The sequence below is a fragment of the Nelumbo lutea genome, chromosome 6 (genome assembly GCF_056320005.1).
Source record: "Nelumbo lutea isolate HS-2025 chromosome 6, American lotus-T2T, whole genome shotgun sequence".
Classification (NCBI taxonomy): Eukaryota; Viridiplantae; Streptophyta; class Magnoliopsida; order Proteales; family Nelumbonaceae; genus Nelumbo; species Nelumbo lutea.
In genome coordinates, this window is record NC_142689.1 from 5,706,301 (window position 1) to 5,728,742 (window position 22,442).

At 36.2% G+C, this 22,442-nt stretch overlaps 2 protein-coding genes across 2 annotated transcripts; one reads left to right on the plus strand and one right to left on the minus strand.

The window, feature by feature from the left end:
- The first annotated feature begins 585 nt into the window (after positions 1–585).
- On the plus strand, positions 586–9,479 carry HAG2 (histone acetyltransferase of the GNAT family 2). Its single transcript, XM_088950746.1, has 10 exons — positions 586–2,574; positions 2,680–2,721; positions 3,036–3,145; positions 6,248–6,316; positions 6,662–6,700; positions 6,780–6,856; positions 7,453–7,552; positions 7,979–8,060; positions 8,179–8,336; positions 8,604–9,479. The coding sequence occupies exons 1-10, from the start codon at positions 2,499–2,501 to the stop codon at positions 9,246–9,248; spliced, it is 1,398 nt and encodes a 465-aa protein (XP_088806872.1). The 5' UTR covers positions 586–2,498; the 3' UTR covers positions 9,249–9,479.
- Positions 9,480–10,952: 1,473 nt separating this feature from the next.
- Positions 10,953–18,454, minus strand: LOC148847021 (PITH domain protein (DUF1000)). The gene is made up of 9 exons (XM_088947957.1): positions 18,099–18,454; positions 17,203–17,283; positions 16,390–16,439; positions 14,928–15,005; positions 14,066–14,123; positions 13,938–13,987; positions 12,374–12,482; positions 12,212–12,273; positions 10,953–11,229 (listed from the first exon to the last, which is right to left on the minus strand). The coding sequence occupies exons 1-9, from the start codon at positions 18,180–18,182 to the stop codon at positions 11,187–11,189; spliced, it is 615 nt and encodes a 204-aa protein (XP_088804083.1). The 5' UTR covers positions 18,183–18,454; the 3' UTR covers positions 10,953–11,186.
- Positions 18,455–22,442: the final 3,988 nt, after the last annotated feature.

The window sequence follows — 22,442 nt, forward strand, 5'->3', positions numbered from 1 at the left end:
CAACAACCTCAGGCTCAGTTTGGAAGGACTATAAATGCAAATTTTTAGAATGTAAATGCATACAAAATAATACAAAATATAAGGTTTTACACTTTACAGATTTGCATTTGTACTCCTAAACTGAGCCATAGGAATCAACTTAAATGATGAAGATGGGTAAGAGAAAAAAACTATTGAAAATAATAATAATAATAATAAAAAATAATAATAAAAAGATAAAAAGGAATGATCACAGTTAAGGGGTCAATAGCACTATGCCCATGAGTGATGACAATAATACTCTTTTTTTTTTTTTAATCGGAAGGGGCTACACAAGATTGGGGGGAGGGGATAGCATGTCCCCATACATCACAAAAACAGATAAAAATCAAGAGACCACGAAATAAAATCTATACTCGATCTCTAGAAAGAGTAATTATGAGCTATCCAATCAGCAACTTGATTAGCTTCATAAGACACATGATGAAAGGTGATAAATTGATAACTGATTTCAAATAAGAGTAAACACGATTACACAATTGCATTTCTCAATGATATTCTTCAATCTTCAAGGTGATTAAACAGCCTTCCTCAAGGAATCAATGAAAAGCTTTGAGTCTCCTTCCAAGTAGGCATGGGCTAGAATATGCTGTTGCTAGCAGAAAAAAAAAAGTTCATAATTCCGTTCAACCCACCATAAGCGGAGGCAATGCTATTGCTGGCACGCCAGCAAGCAGTGGTCCATTGAGCGCTTTGTCGAGATCATCCACCATTAGGTGGTGGGGCTCCCGAGCAATTATGCGCTATAGGAGTGGGACATCTTCAAAGCATGCGGACAGGGCCGAGGAATTTGCCCTATCGGAGCTTGCAGTGGCCATCGACGACTTCTCGTCAGAGAAGACAATTTGAGTAGAGAAGGAACCGCTTCCCTCGAAGCTCACACACTTTTCCGCCACTTGTCCAATTAGCTCCACTGCCTTCACTTCGTTCACCTCCGGCACTCCCACCTCCTATCTAACATCCTCGGCAACTCTCCCCCCATTAATCCACCACACTAACGTCATAATATTCACTAGACGCATACCGCTTTCTCTTCTTTTTCATCGTGTCCCTGTCAGAGGCCGAAGACATGGTTGGAATATCTTAAGTGTGCCACCGACGGTCATGGCGATGGCAGGCACCACTTGTAACAGCTATGCTGGTGGGTTCGATGTGTTCGAGGAGGCACCGAACGGTCTCACCGTTTGACTTGTGATCAAGTTCTCTTGTGAGCTGAAATATTCCGTCATGCAAGTTGCAGGCATCCGGAAAGGTGTGCCGGGGTCGAGAGTTAGGGGATAAGGGTAGTGAACAATAGGGTATTTTATGAATTTTAAAATAATTAATACTCACGTGATGAAAATTTAACGGCAACGGCAACGAAGGTGTTAGACAATTGTCAGAAAAATTAAGATAGCACAAGACAATATCTAAATAGTAAAGGTATAGTTTGTCAATTTCTTGAATAGTAAGGGATAGTTTAAGAGATTTACCTTTAATGTTTCATGGAGGATCTTCTCTCCTCTTGTTTAAGACCTTGATTACTTATGCTAGAATCCCCTTCAATGAAATGATGGTTCTATTATGAGGATATTTTAATCTATCTTATCGCTATGTTTGGTTTGAAGGAAAGTAGGGAAAGGAAAGAAAATGTAGGAATTAATTAGTCAAAGAGATTAAAAAATATATAAAATACAAAAATAAATTATCGAATTAGTATCCATCTAGTTGTCATAAGTTTTGGCACATATGCTGTTTTGGTGGAACTCATTTAATAGTCCTAATTCTTCCAACATGATAGAGTGGTCGGGGATCCTGGTTCCACTTTATGTTCCATGTGAGTTCGACTTTAGTCAATGTAATGCTTATTCGAACAGTCTTTACAACCTTGTATTGAGAAATATTCTAAATTAAAGGTTACAAGAGGTTATTCGAATGGTGTGAGAATAAGCTTGCACCAACCGAAGTGGAACTCCTCTCATTTCCAAACTATATTTGGTTGCAGTGCAATTTTATTTGCACTAGTATAAATGCCATGGGAGTGCAAGTGAAAAAAAGAAAATTCTCATTTAATTTTGTTTTAGCCTTTACTTTATTATGATTCATGTCTTAATTTAATTTATTATACTGCAATCAAATAAAATAAGCTAAAATTTACTACAAAAATAACTCAGAATTTACACTCAAATCATTTGCACTGCCACAGTTTTGCATCAGTACAAATAAAATTTGCATTGCAAGCAAACACAGCCTCAGGCGTTGTCGAGTCGCGACTCACTCGGACGTTTTAGGTTTATTATTATGAACCGAGTCGCAACATCGGGTCACTCGGACGCACGCACTCATTCTTCCGGCATATATAAAGTAGCAAGTGTCTTCCCTCTTTTGTTCGTATGCTGTATGCACACTAAATTCCCGCTTCCTTTTTTTTTTTTTCCCGCTCAGTGAGACAAAAACCCTAAGAAGCTATTAAGCGAGAAATGGGGCTGAAGCAAGCAGCAGCTGATCCAATATCAGATGCTAAAAAGCGAAGGCGAGTCGGGTTTAATGTCGTTGGTGAGTTAACCTTGATTAGTTAAGAAACCTGGAATTTCTTAGTGTTTTTTCAGGGTAACTTAGGCACTTCCTCTTGATTTTATTGTTTACATGGTTCCCTTACAGATGTTGGAATCGAGGCCAATGAGTGTATTAAAATTTACCTAGGTATGATTTCGTTAATCACCAAGTTCTTTTAATATTTAGTAAATGGTATCTATGCTGATAGTAACTCATGTATGATCGATCTTTTTAATCCTGTTTTTCGTACCACAACACAACTGCATTTTGGGGAAGAAATTGGTGATCAGGTACCAAGAGGAGACCAGCCTCCTTCCCTCGTCACCCGCCTCCCGAAAAAAAAAACGTTTGCTGTGATGCGCATATTATAAAATTTTAAGACCAACTGGATATTTCATTTGGGAGCAGCGTATTATTTTACGTTTATTAACTTGCATTTTATATCCTTGTGCACATTGTAGTTAACAGCAAAGATGAAGTTGATGCTGCGTCCGGCTTTCTAATTGAACCCATTGACCTGAATCAGTTTTTCGGTGAAGATGGGAAAATATATGGCTATAAAGATTTAAAGGTAATTCACGTCGAATTTGATATAGCTCATTCAACTGCTCCTCCCCTGCCAAACTAGTTTCTCTAGTTCCATTTCATAAAGTTTAGTGATTTACCGTGATTCCCTCCAACTGCATTGGAATGTGCATCCATTATCTGCATCTTAGTCATTCCTCTTCCCATCCATCTTTAGAATATTGTTACTGTTTCTATCTTTATTCCTGAATTATTTTTAAAATGAACTTTTCTAATCACTTATCACCCAATAAAAATGTCGGATGTCCCTCTTGTTACATGGCATTGGCATGTGATGTGTTTACATCTTGCTAGATGCTTACCTTCAATGATTATTCTGTTAATAGTCTACCTCAATGCGATTGTTTTAACATTATTTCTTTTGTGTCAATCTATAAAGGTTTTTGGGTCTTTACTTGTCCACCTGTCTTTTCTGCAACCTACTCGTTGATGCGATCTGCATATCCCTACAGCCCTAGCTTAGTTACTCTGTAGTTTTGCCTTCCATATCAAGCTTGAATTAGTTGAATATTAATGTACACTTGGGAATAAGAGAAATAACTTATGGAGATAGGATACCTGATAAAAATCAATGACACTAATTATAGTATTCTAGACAAAAGAAACCAGTAGTTTGTAATGGGGGTTAGGGCTGCCAACTGGTCAGGTGGGGCTCAGTGTGGAGCCTCAACCCAAGCCCAACATGAGCTGGGGTCAAGCCAAGCTTCTAGCCCAGGGCAGAAGAAATTCATAAAACCAATACTACGCTGCTGGGTTGGGTTTTGCCAATCCAATTCAATCTGAGCTGCCTGGTTTACTTGGTTGGTGTTGGGGGAGGGAGTATCAGAATAGCCATCATAGTGATGGCATTTTAACTTCCCTGCAAAGAGGGATGTGAATAATAACGTGGTGGATTTTTCAATCAAGGAGGAGTCCAAGAATGATTCATGAAGTTTCTGTGATTCATCTCTGCAAGTGATATTATATGTCAAATTGAAAGTTATGAGTTTTTTTAATGTTATTACATGTATAAAACACCATGCACAAGGAAGGATATAAATATGTATGTGTGTGTGGCAAAATGTTTCCTAATTGGGTCAACTAGGGAACTTTCCTACACATTGAAACCAACTTCTATCATGTTGAGGGATCCTCTGGATGATCCAGACCATCCATCAGATAGGAACACACTGGACAGGCCAAATATTCAATCATGTAATCCACATCAGCCCCATACTGAGCCTCTTATTTGAGGTTTTTTCCTGATTGACAATAGCCATTCTCTCTCTCTCTCTCTCTCTCTCTCTCTTTTAATCTAAAATTACCTATAAAAGAGGGCTTATTTTGAATGTGTGGCAAGGTCTTTTGGGCTGCTATTTTTTCTATTGACAGGGGATGATGAGATGAATGTGGAGACTTATTTTGTGGTCCAAACTGACTTGCCATTATAGAAAATTCCTGCCTTCCTGGGTTGTTTATGAAAGCTTACTAAACAATTCAACCAGCAAACCTGTTCCATATATATGATGTGCATATAGCATATAAATAACATTTGATTTGGGTCCTTAGGATCAGGGTAGATTAAAATTCAAACTCAGAATTGGTCCATTGGAACTGGGGCCTTTCCCAAAACCTATATGATAGGCCAGATTGGTTTAGGTCTGTCAGTTTGACCTGGATCATTGATGACCCTACTGGGAATTAAGAGAAACAACTTGCAGAAAAACGAAAGAAGAATATTGATGATAATAAACATGTGATAAAAATATGCAAATATTAACCTCTGAGTTCTGACATGGCATGAACCAGAATTTCTTTTGCAAGGAAAGAAGAATGGGGAAGAATGAAATCAAAGTTTCATGACCTTTTGTCAGTCAGTAATGGTGATTTCAAAATGCTTATCAGAATGCTCAAATCTAAAAGACTGTCAAAAGTGTCATGAATCCAGGAGGAGAAAGTCAAAATCGGATGACGACGGATTTTTTTGCTCAGATTTCTTGGTAAATCTCTCAGATAGTAGGATGTTAGTGTTCAAAATATTGATATGAACTATGTTGACTCCTTCCAAATTTGAAAGAAAAATCTGAATGTCACCTATGTGGATGTCTGGATGCTAACCTGAAACATTACAACAAGCATAATATATATATATATATATATATATATATATATATATATATATATATATATATATATATATTTGAAACTGAAAGGTAAAAATATATGTTCCTAAAAGAAAACTATTAAAGTAAAAGAACAGAAAGAAATAAAGGAAGTGGTCATCCAGTTCCTATTTTTGCTAAAGAGGAAACGCCCCTTTAACCAGTGGCTGGAGTCCTATTTTTCGTGAAGGGGGAATGTACAACCAGCTGACTCAACTAGCCAGTAAAGGCAGTGGTTGTAGATCTCACTAACCTGGTATCCAATCATGCTATATTTGCCCCTCCTGTTTTTACTTTATCATTACAAACGATGTTTGCTTCGTCTTTTCATCAGGGATGTCCCTGGTATACAAAAATGAGATGTGCCCAAATCATTCCCATAATAAAAGAGAAACGGAATAAAATATGTGTAGCCATATGTTCGAATCTCCATGTTCTGTATTCGAACATGGAGATCCTCAAAAACACAAAACTGCATTTATGTGCAGTATTTGCAAGCTACTGAAAACAAAGGGGGACATTCGTATGTATCAAATGCTCTGTCAGATGTGGCTAGCATTTTTATAAGTTTTTAAGGAAACAACTTCGCATATGTCATAGATCCAAAGTTCCTACATTGGGGCCTTGGGGATAAGGGTGGTGTGCCCAAAAATGGGAGATTTCTAAACCTTCTAAATATTCGTCTGATGTTACTCACATAGTTTGCTTAATGTAAAGGATACTGCCACATGGTATATGAATGACACAAATAGTGAACCACAATAACTTGGGAGATAATATATAGTTCTTTCGACCTGAATTGGTTAATTAAAAGCAAGATGTATCTCAGCTTACTTAGATTACTACATTATGAGAAGTAAAAGAAAGAAGATTAACTCTCCAGAAAATATTTTAGAATCCAATTCTGTCCTTGTATAATGTTTTTTATGTTCATTCTTTTTGTGCAGATCATCATCTGGTTAAGTACCATTTCATTACATGCGTATGCTGATATTACATTTCAGAGCACATCTGAGGTAAGTATTGACTTTTGCATCTATGGTTCTGGATTTTATTCTATCAGTACCCTAACTTTTGAATTCTTGTACTTGGTCATCCAATTGCAACTAGAATTTTTCCAAAACCCCTTTTCCTAGAGCGCTGGTACTATGGCCAACTAGGATGATAATATATTCTTACTCACTTCATTTGCTTGCTAAAGTTTTTGAGCTTATTGTTCTTTTTCAAAGTTGACTATATTACTGCCTTCAGTTTGCATTATGTGGTCAATTTTCCATTTCTCTAAAAAAGTTAAGTACATCATGGAGTTTTTGCTCCATATCTTATTGCTACACTATTAATTGGTTTTGACCTATTGCAAGGGAGGGAGGGGGATCACAGATCTGAAGCCTGCACTTCAGGTATCTTTTAATCACTTGTCTCAAATGATCCTTTTCTTTTACCTCTACTTATATTCTGAATTTTAAGTAATTTGGACAGAATATATTCGGTGAATCTCTGGTTGAGAAAAAGGATGATTTCCTCGATACTTTCACTGCTGAGAGTCGTTATATCAGGTGGCATCCTTTCCCAGTAATATCTTTACCACTTTGTATGTGTTTGGTAGAGCTTCCATTTATTAACTAAATGTTTGTACTTGATTTGCCTTCAAAACCAAGAAAAGTAGTAATGTCAACCGTTAATGACAAGTAAGTGCCACTAGGTGCCACATCAACAGAACAGTGAATAAATGCCTAACCGTTGGGGGAAGCGTTAAAATGAGGCTTCTCCCAACGGTAGGTGTGCACATAAATCAAGGCCAGCTTTTGTGAGTATCTATGCATACAGATCACCATGATGGGCTAAATGCTGATTTGGTGATGACATGGTGGCATTTTGATAAACGCCTATCATGAAACACCCATGGAACAAAACACATGCTTTATGTTTCTAAAATTACCACCGCCATCATCATCCAAGCTTTATCCCAATTATATGGGGTTGGCTACATGAATCTTGTTTTGCTAGTCTGTTCTTTTTAATGCCATATCCATTGTTAAATTATCGGTGCTTAAACCATATGTTTCTAAAATACAACCTCATATTTTCTTGTATGTGTTTGAATATGTATCTGCATTAGTTTAATCCTTTCTTTTCTATGTGCTATTCTCAGAACCATCATTTCAAATGGAGAGGTCATACATTATAAAGCCCCCAAGGGACATAATGGTGAAACTAATGGTTGTCTGGAATCAGAAGCTTCAAGTGTGGAGGTGTTTTTCATATTTGTGTCCTTGAATTACAGGATATTAGAATAAATGCCAGCTCAAAATTATAGTCTAGCATGGTATTTTATTCTCAGTTTAAAGGTTGTGGTTGCAAAGTTATAACCTGCCTGTGAAAATGATTTGTCTGTCCAATCTTCCTATTACAATCAATATACCATTGAATGCTTTTAAGCCATTTTAGAAAGGAGCTCAGAATTTGCTATGCTAGTACCCTGATTGTATATGTTCAATATGGTGTCAATGAAGAACAGGAGCTGGTATTGTCTCTATCTGGAGAGCCTTGACCGATTTTATTGTTTATTGACTTATACCACATCATTATAGTGAATGTATTTTGCCTCAAAAGATATTTAGTTTATATGTTTTGATTTTGATAACTGCTCATGAAACTTTCTCCTTGCACGGTATCAGGTCATTTGCATGCCTGTAAACAGTATGCCTGTTGGGCAACTTTACAGTCGGTTGGTGCCACTTGCACTTCTTCTTGTTGATGGTAGTTCCTTTTAATGCTTAGATTCTTACACCACTTTATTCCTGTATTTTGTTCATGTCAATATGGGGTTATGACTTATGAGGTGTAATGCCATCTTACAACAGAGGTTTTCTTTCAGGTAGCAGTCCTATTGATATCACTGATCCAAAATGGGAGATCTATCTTGTGGTTCAGAGAACAGACCAACAGGGGGATATTAATTTTAAGTTGATTGGCTTTGCAGCTGTTTACCGCTTCTATAAATATCCTGATGATTCACGCTTGCGAATTAGCCAGGTTTGTTACTTATTGCTAAGTTGAAGTATGGCTTAATGCCCTAATGGATCAAGTGCCAAATTTTGATGCGTTATGACGTCCTGTTTGAGTGCACTTTTTTTTGCCTGCCTTTTGAATATAATGTTTTCTGGGCGAGTGGGTGGAGGTGCTGCAAATGAAATATGCATTTCATAAGATACGTTAAACCATGAACTCAATGAATTTACTAAGCAACGTTCAATAATTTCAGTGTGAAGTTAACCTCCCCTCCACCCTATGTGATTGCAGATACTAGTTTTGCCACCATACCAGGGTCAAGGTCATGGTCGTCACCTTTTGGAGGTTCTCAATCATGTTGCAGTATCTGAAAAGATGTATGATGTCACAGTAGAAGAGCCATCTGATTATCTTCAACACGTGCGTACTTGCATTGACACGCTTCGCCTGCTTGCTTTTGACTCAATTCAGCCATCAATTAATTTGGCAGTCTTGCATCTAAAGCAAGGGAAATTTTCTGAAGGAAACTGCAGGCTTCAGTTGGATCCACCTGCATCTGTAGTAGAGGATGTTAGAAAGAATTTGAAGATCAACAAGAAACAGTTTATTCAATGCTGGGAGGTTCTCATCTATCTTGGACTTGGTTCCATTGACCAATACATGGAGAATTACGTGACCTTTATTTCTGAACGTATCAAGATTGATATATTGGGGAAAGAATCTGATACTGCTGGAAAGCGGGTGATTGAGGTTCCAAATGATTATGACCATGACATGACTTTTGTAATGTTCCGTACACAAACTGGTGGTGAAGCAGGCGGTGCCCAGATTGACAAAACTCAAACTAATCAAGAGGAGCAATTGCGTCAGTTAGCCGAGGGACGGATGAAAGAGATCAAGTTGGTTGCAGAGAAGGTTTCTTCACGTCGTGTGTGAAGTCGGGTGAGCCACTGTCTGTCTCTTGCTGGTGTTGTGGGCCTGTGGCCAATCAAGAGGTCTCAACTCTGCCAAAAAGTGCAGCCTCTTTGATTTAATTTTTGATGGGGCTTGTTTGTAAATTATGTAGCAGCAGCATTTATATTTTTGCTCTCTTTAATCTATCAATTGATTACAAATGCCTGTTTAATCATTTGGTTATAATCTTAAGTTTTATGTGATTCCGAGCAATTTAGTAGCGGTCTCTCTCTCTCTCTTCAAATTGAAGTAACTTTGTAAGAGATTAGAGATCTAATACGACCCAATGACTAAAGGCTTCCACGTGGCAACTTACATTACGCTCTAATAGTGCAATTATTCTTAATCGCCTAAAGGGCTAAAATATTCATTAATACAGGGTGAAAGCAGAGTACAGTGAGTGCTGAATTAGAGCTGGCTTGTTGGGTATGATTCCCATGCTGGCATGCTGCTACTGGTCAGGGGTATATTTCTTCTTTTGAGGTTGGTGCTCAGATGGAACCATGAACTGATTATAGAATGAATTTTGCCTCAATTGGCCTCTGTTTATTCTTAACCAACCAGCTAACTTGGGAGTATTTCGTAGTGAGGTCTCTGTTTGGATATCCTAAACTCAACTGTGGTATCATTGAAAATGACTGAACTACACTCCATAAACTCCATAAAAAGTGTTCTATAGTGTACCGTGGATGTATTGTTATTCAATATTTTAGATGAAATATTTCACTCATTTATTACATTACATATATTAATCATCTAATTTACTGTAGCGGTGCACCATTTTTTATTTCAAAACATGCTTTTCCCCGAAAGAATGCCTGATGGGTGTGGGCCGTGTGGCATGTTCCAGAACCTAACAATCGTCAGAATATGCACCGTAACTGAGATTTGGTCTAAAAGAATTGGAACTCTTCTCTCTTTTTTTTTTTTTTGATGGAAAGAACTGTTACCGAATGCTGACGATTATAAACCAAAAAAAAAATTTCTTGCTTTCACTTACAGGTTCTTTTCGTAACCGTTCCATAGAAATAAGTATTAATGCACATGCATTATCACAATTTAATAAAAAAACACGTTAATTTTTTGCAAACTCGTCATTTTCAGTGGTTTCCATTCTTATAAACAACTGACCCAATACATGAAAACGGGCAAAGTAGTTAACACTTCACACAGAGAATCTCTGGACCATTATTCTTAGCTAACTCCTCTCTGCCTTTCTTTAGTCTTTACTACCAAAACCTATACACCCCGAAGACCAGCCACCATATTTTACTTAAATTTAGTTTCTCCGTAGTCTCATCAATCAAAACCATGCTTATAATGATTTACAACAATGCTTGATTCAAAATCAACGTTGGGGCCACTTACTAATTAGCTGAAGTGGCTGAACTCAATGATTTGTGTTGTCTTTTAGTGAATAATTTTTTCTTTTAAAACAAAGAAATAAATCATTTAGTTCAGACACTTCCGTAGTTATCAAATAGCCCCATTGGCATGTGCACTCCACCCTGCCCTGGTTGGTGCAGGTTTTTTGACAATTGATCAGGGGTCGAACCGGGTTTTGGGAAAACAAAAAAACTCTGGGGATTGGGGACAGGGCGAGGATGGTATTTGTCCACCCCGCTGCAGCCCTGGCCCTAAGCCCGCCTAAACTAAAACAAATTTGCAAGTAGGAATGACCAAAAATGTCGGAAATTGTGAGCAACAGGTATTAATGACCAACGAATAATCCTCTAGCCATGGATGGACTATAGACTACAATAATCAAATAAGGACACAAGAAACAGCTAAACCACCGAAAAGCATCAGGATAGTAATTTCTTCAGATCAAACATCATGAAGTAAAATGAAACAAAAACCAAATAAACATTTACAATTAGCACCCCCAAAACCCCCTGCATATGAAAGTCTTACAGTTCTTCATTCCACATGCGAAAGGCCCCCTCCAGCATCAGCTGGTGTCCTGTTCATGAAACCAAAAGTTTTAAGGGGACCAAAAAAAAAAAAAAAGAAAAAAGAAAAGAAGAAATTCCTCAGAGACAGTGGCTATGAAATTCTTAATAAAATAAATGCCTAGAGTGAAGTTTGTTTCACCAATGCATCAATGGAACAAATAAAAAATTGGAATAAACGTTGCAGAATTAACCGTGACACACTAATAGAAAATACGTATACACATTCAATATAAATTAAGAAAAGAGTTAAAAGGCAGCATTCACTTGACATGGACAAACTCCATAACCAAGGGGGAACATCACAAGCATGGTCCATAACAACTGATGATATGAATCCAGCAAGAACAGGCTTTGGAAAAGCTCAATAATCATCATAAACTAAAACTTAGAAGCTGAAGAGGATCTTACAGCATAATGAAATCCATTAAGATCTTGAAGGGTGATATATTTATAATGCATGAACACATCAATCTAGCAAACAATCTCAAAATTCAAGTATGAAAAATTGAGAAAGCCTTTCTAAATTCTATACTCAGGTTTTTACATGTGGAAAGAGCCTTCCCCACCTATATTTGAGAAGATCTCTGCATTTAAGAAATCTGGTTTATTCCCTGACCAGGTTCTTGGTTTATTCAAGTGACCAATGCTAATGGAGGTCTTAACCTTTAGGGTTCTATGAGGATCAAAGATAGATTCTATCTTGTAGACCTTTGTGGTTTCACTAATCTCCTTTGTCAAAAGGCTGCTTCTGGTGCCACAATAAGGATACACAGAACACTTGCGGTGCAGAAGGGAAAAGTAATAGGCAGAGATCCAACACTAAACACATTACAGACAAGCACATATAATGTAAAATTGGCATCTTCCTATTACATCATAAGGAGAATGGGCAGTGCATTCTTATGTTTGATAAAAGTCATAAAACACAGAGCATAGTTCTAGAGAAACCAGATAATAAAGAACATTGTATAGATGCTAAGTAAGACTTACTTGTGATCAGATGGATTGGGCATGAGTTCATAAACAATTGTTGCAACAACATCCCTCTTCAACTGTATTTCAAGGAAAGTAGGAAACCAAAACAAAAATTGTAACAATATTCCTTCATGGTAAATACAATACTGATGAAAGGTATACACCTATTAAATTTACCTGGGTGGCTTCACCTCGTAAGCCAATATAATGTATCTGAGTTGTCTCAGCACCAAAATTTTCCGGAAAATGCAAAGTGAGACTAGCTACACCTTGAAACCTAGAATATCTGTTGAAATCTTTTGAGATAACATTAGGAAAACAGCATAGTGAAGTAAATATAAAATATGAAATAGAGATCCTCATCGTTATTTTTCAAGAAGTGAATCCAACAACAAAAGGTCCATTAGAAAGTGAGAATTCCATGTTTCATCAAGAATTAGAAAGAATGTCTTAGTAGCATGTTGAAGACTCCATTTTGATCATATGCAACTGTATAAACACATTTCATTACTTGAACTTTCCATATGTTTTTTTTTTTTTTTTTGCTTTAATTTTCCATAGATCACCAATATAAAACTCTTTTAAAAGGAAAAACCAAGTATTCAAGTACCCGTTAAGCATGGATATGTAAAATCCAAACAAACTTCAACATGCTGGTTTTGCAGACCAGATGATTAATTACCAATATCAATATGCTGATTAGATTGAAAAAAAAACTCCTATAAAATTTCCAGAAATAAATTTGCAGACCAGATTATCAAAATCATTAAATTATGCTGGTTTTGGTCTTGAGACACTATCAAATGAGACAAGTCAACATTTTGTGTTTAAGGTCTAAGGTTTTGATCCTGGTATTCAACCATAGGCTGAACCACCTAGGACAAGTCTCTTATTTTTAGATCTATGGCATACTACATTGCCTTCTTTCCGTATTACCTCCATAAAATCTCATATGATCTTGTTATTAATAAAAAATGAAGAGAAAAACATAAGGTGGCCTCCCTTTCCAAGACATTATTTACCTAGGAATAGTTGCCATCTTTTTTTTGGCAGTTCAGCAAGTTTAAGTACAAACTACCAGTAATCATCTCTCTTCCATTTCATGAAACATTTGACTTATTCAAGTATCTTTGACAAGCCCTACAGCATAAAGACCTCGAAAGGAGTCTTGAGTTCAAGTCACATTGACAGCATTAATTTTATTCATAAAAAGAAGACCTCAAAAGAAGTATAATCAACTTGACATTTCATGTGCTTGTTGGATTCTGCAGTCATCAACTTCAAGAAAACAAAGCAAAATCTGCACATTGTACACCATCTGATTCGTAGTTCAACATATCAGCACTATCAATAACTTATGGTGAATGGTAATGAAATGTTTACTAATCACTTTTCTTTGCAGGAGAAGCCATATGTCCTAGAGCTTTGCGATTGGTATATTTTAGCATCCTTGAGAACACAAGTCAATTTATTGATTCATCTTATACCCAGATCTATTTCATGAATTAGGTAGGAACCAAATAAGTTATATAATAATTCTAAACTATGGTAATTTCTTTAAAGCTGATGACCAAGGTCTTTGTACGGACAACTATTTTGAATTTACTTTTAATGCCTGTATTTCAATCAGGAGTAACACAAGCATCATTTCTGAGGTAGGACAGAAATGGATAGATATGATCAATTCATAAAGAGAAGCAACATCATATCTCAGCTAAAATGGGGTGAATGGCATAATTACCTTGTCTGGTATTCCAGCACTCCTTGTAAATTTTCTACCAAGTCCCACTCCTTAAGACCCAAAAAAACACATCATATAAGATAAGCATAATGAAGAACAGCCCTTCCAACTTAACATGATGCAGTTACCTGCACAGGTTGCATATTCTGAGCATCTGAGAAGTCAATCCCATCTCGATTAATGAACCTAAAACCCAAGTTGGAATTAGCATTTCTGAATAAAGTACCATTAGAATAGACAGAGCATAAAATTGGAATAGGAAATCCAGGTGTTCATTGAAATTAATAAATTAAGCAGAAAAAGATTCCACATCTATCTAGCATCTTTAGATGTCCCATTTTTATTGCATCTGGTGTTGGGTTCATAAAAATTGTAGATCTAGAACAAAGAGAATGAAGAAAAATAACAAATGAGGTTATAATACTGGGTTTCAAGTTTGAAAAGAGAAAAATACAAGACAATGTCACAAGTAAAGGATAAAGCACATACTCATCCACAAATCAACATAAAGCCACTCAAAAATCAGCTGCCAATTAAGCATACATGAATTAGAAGCATGGGTAACAAATGTAATACTGTGCAATCACTAAAACTGCATTCTCACCATACCTTAGAAGGGGGAAAATGTTTACTGTTTAACTAAGTCAACAAGCAAAACATTGGATACTTAGGGTCGCCCAACAAATTCAGTGAGCACTAGTCCACTACATCAGAAGCATTTTTTTCCAACACCAATAAAATACACGCATTCGTAGACAGGTAAGTCAAGATGCATGATACCAACTTAAAGTATCTAGGACCTTACATGGTGGGATAATTGATAGAATAACAGAGAACTGTTTAATAGATATGTAACTACAATAACTTGATTTTCAATATCTTTTGGAGTAATGATGGATCCACCTTTAGCTTGTTACATTGAAACATCGGTAGAGCAGACAAGAGAATACATCATGGTGGAGGACATGCTACTGTGAAGGTTAAACTTACACTCTCATTTTTGAAGGGCTTGTTCCATCTGCACCACCTACAACTGAAATACTCCTGATCTTTACATCTGAAGTAAACCTATTATGCACAGTCAGTTGTAACAAATAAATAAAAGATAGATTGCAACAACCCTTGTCGGCAACTAAAAGTGAATAAGAAACAAATGGTTTAGGAACCTATAAAAAAAATGTTTAGGAAGAAAACTGAACATTACCACAAGTGGAGGTCAAAGTTAGAACTTAGAACTCCATATTCAGATATGCAAAATGGAAAATAAAAAGAAAAGAAAATAAATAAATGACAAAAAAGATAACCAGCAATAGAATGGTCTCTAAACAAGGCTGTAATTTCTTGAGATGAAATTCTACGACCAAAATAGGCCAATTCACATAAGAAATGAGCATACAATCATAAATCTCATCAATCATATGATCTCTGTGCAACTTTTAATGATTGAATCCTCTACACTTATGAATAGCTTTGTATCAAAGTAAACAATAAAATACATAAAAAATGGCCAAAAATGATGCCTGTTATTCATTATGTCCCTGTAGACAAGCTGAATGACCTAAAATATGAGAAGAATACATAGTAGAATTTAGCATATTGGGTTGTTTGGAAAACTCTTTCTAATTGGTAGTTCTGTCTGGGAGGTCCATATTGCACTGGCCTGGAAAGTATTAAAGGAACAAACCTTATAAACTTCCCTTGCATATTTCATACCAAATATGACTTGATACGTAATTGGAACATATCATTCCAGTGATAGGATACCGACAACATATGTGGGGAAGCTGTTTCAAAATGTTGTATATATAATGGGGAGAATGAGAGTAGTTTGAAAAAAAACTCTTTCAGTGCATAACAATCCAACCACATTACACTAAGGCTGTTCTGCAAGCACCACATGGTAATGGGAAATTGAGATCCTCAACAGAAATCTGATGTCAAGCAATTACAAAGTCAAGCACTTTACTACAGATAATAGTTTCTCCTTCAGAACCAATAATGGGACATTCCAATTTTGGCAGCAACAAAATCATAATTATGCCTTATGCACCCCCTCCCCAATCAGCAATCTTCTGACTGATATTAATTCAAAGAACTTGGAGGTCATTGCAACACTTCTAAAGGGATTTTTGAAAAGGAAGTTAGCTTCCTTTCAATGGGATGGAAACTGGCCTGGTATCAAGTAGAGGAATCAACCTATTCAGGTAGTTGACGTATATGTTGCTAACCAGGCCCTGCTTGATGCAAGTCCAACTGCACATTACCCTCAAACTCGAACCCATGTTTTCACACTTGCCAGCCTAACATTTTACCATTACACCAACTAATGGCCCCTAATTGCACATATAAATGGATAATAGACAAAAATATTGAAGAAGTTAGTTAGAAGATTGGAGCTTTCATGATGACCCAATATTAAATTACAGTTGACAGAGCAAAAACAATAACTTACGGGATGAATACAAGTAACTCAGGATCACCATCATTGCTTTCCAAATAGCCCTGACATGATGAGAAGGATTAAAAGAAAAACTTTACAATAATTGAGCACTTAATTTGAAAACTAATCATGCCAAAGACATTTCTTAATGACAGTAAATGACCTAATTTCAGTTTTGATGGGACCAATTAACAGCGAAAGGTGTAAAGAGTAGCATTGCATGAAGGAATATAAACAGATGCCCTTTGTGGAGAAAAAAGGAACCAAAGTCAAGGGCATACAATATATAAATCAACAGCCAAACATTGCACCAACTAGTGAAAGTTATCTTGGAACTAATTAGAAAAGAAGAGAGCATAAAAGCAGAAATAGAATCATATCTACTGCCAGACTTCTATCTGAAAAGGCATTATAGCTACTACTTACTGGTGCCAAAGATGCAAAAGCACCAGACAAAATCAACAAATTGATTATTATTATTTTTTATTGGAAACAGTACAAATTGATTATTCTTTGAAAATCCATCTTTCATTAAAAATGGCTGAACAGACACAGGCCAATATAAATCCATATCTTTCTACAGAAACTATGAATTATGCCAACATTATAAAAGATCCTTTTTCTATGAGTAACTAAATAAATCTTTATTAATGTATAAATGTGTGTATAAAAATGTACAGGAACAGAAAATAGCTCTATAGTATACCACCTTCACATGGGACCAATTATAGACAAATCTCAACATCATGGGATACTTGCATGAACCTTCTTTATAAATAACATCCAGCTAAATGATATGCATCTTCAATCAGGCATGATTAATACCCCGGAAGAATCCAGACGACACTCCCATGCTTTAAAAACTGACTTTACACTTCCATGAACAGCCTCGTTTAATGCTGATACCTAAAGAAAACAGAAAGAAGAAATAGTTATTTTTGTCATTCTTAGGGGAAATAGCCGGATGCATATTATAGGAGGCTATAAAAAGAATTAAGAAAACCAACGAGGGAAAAGCTATATTGCTTACTCCAGAATGAAATGCAAGCAGATGGACAAATGTTCCTCTATTCTATATCACTTGCAAGAATAAATGAACTATGACAGATATTGCAGATGCTCGATGACCATAGAAATGACATTTAGCCTTTCCAAGCGTGATGACCTCGACATAGCTACTTGGAGTCAACTTGATATATCTGTCCACTATTGGTAATATGAACAATAGCAAGTGATACTGTTAAGTAATAACATGTTTAAACAGTGACTTTAGCGTCATCACAAACTTGGTATTGCAATCTTTCCATGAATTTCTTATTCTATACTGAAGTCTACTTATAATCAACACAAACTCATACAACTTTGTATCAGAAGGCACGAACACTGCAGATACTTCAAAGCAAATCTATATTCGACATCACTCGAGTAACCACACAAAATTTCCGTTTCCTTTTTACACCATATACAAACGCCTAATTTACCATAAACGAACTACTTCAGAGATATCCATCCAGTTATACATTGAAAGCACGAATAAAAATCAAAGGCAATTATTAGAGGAGGAAAATCTTCATTTAGAAGTATTGGGTATTTGTTAATTGCATGATATCGATCTGGGTAACCCAGAAACACACTAAGAAACCGAAGATCAATTAGATATGCTGGCTTGCCGCAATTAAAAGAATAAAGAAGAGAAAATAAAGAACTCAATATGAATGGACCTTAGGGAGGTCGATGTGTTTGTAGAGAGACCAATCAGCTGCACAATCGTGATCTTCGCAGCTGTGGTCATGCAGGCAAGCCATTTCTCTTTTTCTCCCGCGCTTGCTCGCTTGCTTATTCTGCAACTACAGCTCCAAGTGAGAGGGCAAAGAACAGGAGGAAGAACCCAGAAGGGAGGGGGAATAAAAGCGGAGATCACATCTGTGCCCCTAAGGGCTCCTCACAAACGCCCCACATGTACATCTCAGCGTGCATTGGGAGCATCTCAATAAATTGTCAGTGGGAGATTCTCCAATACATGGTTGAGATATACTGCAGGGCGTTTGTGGGGCGCAGATGTGATCTCATAAAAGCGGGGGTTCTGATGATGTTCACTCCTTAATTTGTACGCACTCTTTTGGACCATTGTTGTGTAGGCCTAGTTCATTAGGCCCATGGCCCATCGAAACTAATGTTGACTGTTAAGGGTGATCCGAATTCGATTCGTTTATATTAAAATTGAACCGAATGTGGATATCCCATGTCCGATCTGATATGACCCAATCCTATTTTTGGTTCGAATGCTGCGTTTTTTACAAAAGAATGTAGGTTCGAGTTTCAAACAAGTTATTTTCAATTCATTGCGTTCATGCTAAACAATATCAAAGTTGTTAATAATAGTTAGATCATTTTCGTTTTGATTATTAATGCTATTTAATATCTGATTCCAAATAAAATTTGATTAGCTAATTGATAAGATTGAATTTGAATCTGAATATTTTTGGATCAAATTGATCCATTTGAAAATTGAAGCCTAAGAAAGAAAAGAGCAAGATTCTCTTTTCTAATAGGGTTTTTGAAACCCATCTGCCATCAGACCTGAAATCTGATACGAGATTGTGTATCACCGATTTTGGGGAAGGAGGGATATTAGTGGTGTGTATCACTAAAATACCAAAAAGAAAAAGAAATCTGAATCGAGATTCGACTTTATTATTTCAGATTATCAAATTCGGGTTTTGAAACTTGCATACTGTAAGAAGATGGAGTTGTATAAGTATGTTGACTTAGCTGATTTGGGCTGAACCTGGTTTAGATAGGGCTGTTTTAGACCAATTAATTGAAAGACTAAGCATCTAATATTCCATAATGTAATTAAAGATGTGCACTGGTCAGTTGAGAATATTCTAGAATAAGGGTAAAATGGAAAAGATAAAGAAGGTTCTAAAACTTACTTCATTCAAATTCCATAAATATGGGTTTTATATCCATTTTAAGGGATTTTTACCCATTATGGAGAGCGGAAAACCCATTCTCTCTTCACTCTGCCTCTGGTTTTCCACTGCTTTTGCCTTGGACCTTTGGAATAGACCGTCAGTACCAAGTCCACAACATTTAATAATTGAACTATTAAATCCGCTTTTGACCTATTCAATACTTTTTTTTTTCTTTTCTTTTTTTTTTTTTTTTTTGTAAGAACCTATTCAATCCAATTGAATTTTACATGATATTATACATGGACAATATTAGGGCTACAAGTCGGGTTGCCCGACTACATTGGGCTTGGGTTAAGGTTCGAGCCCATTGATAATTTGACAATTCCCAACCCACATGACCCAAGTTACACCTCTAGATAATATATATGATTATTTAAATCTATAACTAATAAATTTAGTATTTTATATTTATATAGGTTTATTCTCTATTTATAAGTTAAGAAGTGATTAATTTTCTATCGTTTTCTCTATTTTAATATAATGAAATTGGGATAAAATCCAAATCCAAATCCAATTTAAAACCCAGAAAAAACAACTCTCAAGGGAGAGTTACATACTAAGGGCCTATTTAGGGAGGGCTCAAGCGTAAGTTGAGCTGCTTAATAATAGCAGGCAATATTAACAGCTGAAAAGAGTCAAGAAACCATTGCTAAACACTTTGTCGCTTTTGTCATTAATATAAGATAAAACACACTTACACAGCCTAAAGGTAGGGAAAGGAATACCTTTTCCTTCAAACAAAACACAGCGTAGGTTCAGTTTGAAAGGAGTACAAATATAAATATATATAGTGTAAATATATACAAAATACAAGGTTTTACATTTATATATTTGCATTTGTGCTCCTTCAAACTGAGCCTAAGAGGCAATTTCATCTCTGTCTCCATATATTTTTCACTCAATGTCACCTTTTGTTTTTATGTGGCTGAAAATCCATAAAAGCCAAAAAAATAGGAAGGGATACCGAGAATCATCCCAAACGGGTACTAAACTAAAGCGAATATTTTCCTCTGTTCTTATATGGGAAACTAAGTGAACATATTTGATTAATCAAATTCAACATTGGGAGAAATTCGTTTATTACTTAGTGATGGATAATAAGGTTCGATACAACTATCCCTCCCCTGACCCTGTATTGGCGGGAGTCTCGTGCACTGGACTGCCCCTTTAGTGATGGACAGAACCATTGGAATACAATGGAAATTGGAGAAATGAGCAAGTGCGGTATCATATTTTTGTTTTTTAATGGATAATTGGGATTAAGGCCAGTTTAAGTTGACTAGAATGTTCCAAGCTAAATTTCAAATCACTATAAAACAAGATGTCTTAATAGTTAGTGGGGCAAAAACTAACTGAACCCATGCTTTTGAGAACCAGACCAGGCCGGACGGTTGAACCACTTGACCTGGGAACTGGTCAGGCAACCAATTCCTTTTCACCCTAAAACCGTTTCTGGGTCAAAAACTGTTGATTTGATCAATGACCTGTTAATCCGGGCTGTCAAACAATCAACTCCGACAACGATTTTGGCCTTTTTTATTTTTTATTTTTTTAAAACCAAAACAGGTTGTCTGTTTGAACCAGATGGTCGGACCATTTGACCTAGAAATCAGTAGCCAAAAAGGTTCCTGTCTGGTCCGGTTTTTAACACCTTCACTGAACCACGTTAATAAACAAAGCAAGTGAAACAGAGGTATATGGGTTGTTGGGTTGAGCTAGGATTCATCATTCCAAGCAGAAATTGGAGAAGTGAATAGTAACTATTAGAATTAACTACAAATAGCTGATTGATGACCCAAACAACATAATCACAATTGTTAATTTTCTAACCGGGGATAGTGGTCAATCAGTTTATTTGAATACATTTATTGAGTCTAAAACCAGGGATCTTATGCATTCCCACCAACTTTTAGACTTGCGAATGTCAACATACTTGGACAAGATCAAAATGCTATAAAAAATTGATCATTATTGGTTGGCAATAGTAAGCAAGGAATTCACAATAGACTGAAAGGGAAGTGAGGAAAAAAGAAACTGTGATCATTCATCAATAGCCCAATATTATTTAATTTCTCTCTTCCCCCCCTCTCTCTCTCTATCTATCTAAAATTTAGTATCAGACTCAGAGTATATATTATATAGCAGGCAAGCAGACTTGGCCTTCTAATTGAGTTCTTTATTAAACATTGCAGCTGCTTCTGACGTAGATGAGTTCATGGCTATTAACCTTTTAACTAATCTCCAGCGCTTCTTATTTAAAAGAGTAAAGATGATTTCAATTTTTCAAAGCTCTAAGCTAGTATTTTGCCTAAGCCATATCATCTGCCCAGGTATATTGACTGTGTTGATCAATATGCGGAGGCCGTTTATGGGGTCTGGTCCAAATAATCTGAAACAAATGAATGTTTCTATAATCCAAATATTGCAAACACCATGAAGAATCCTCAAGAATTATCTGCAAGTTGGAATGAAAAAGCAATGGAATGGTGCTTAATTACTTTCTACATTTCATTTAACCTAATTATAGCTTGATAATGTAAGACTGATGGATCATTCTCTTCTCAGACTCAGCACAAACAAAACCCCTTATGTGTCTACAGCTATAAATTATAGATTAATAACTCAAGTTGCATGCACTATTCTTTTCTTTCTATTTTTTACTTAGAAAACTTAGAATTTATTAGACGCTGACTCTCTCTCTCTCTCTCTCTCTCTCTCTCTTGTTGTATTAAAAGGCAATTAATACAACAATTAATAAATTAATAAATGATAATCATTCTCAGGTCTTGAGCCATACAGCATACAGGTACCGTTAAGCTCCATGCATTAAGAGAATCTGACCGATCATCACAATGATCCCACATGAAGAAATCCAAGTGGAAAAAAAAATCAGTCTGATCATCCTAATCTCCTAACATGTCGCATTCTTTCGAGTTAATAATCAGCTTAGGAGATTCTGTGGGTACGATCCAACAGTGTAATGGTAGAATTAAATTCTTTGTGAATAATGATCCAACTCTTCTCCCCGGAGGTTGACCGAATGTTCACCACTAATAACCCATCCCTTTCATTCCCTATCTTTGGAAG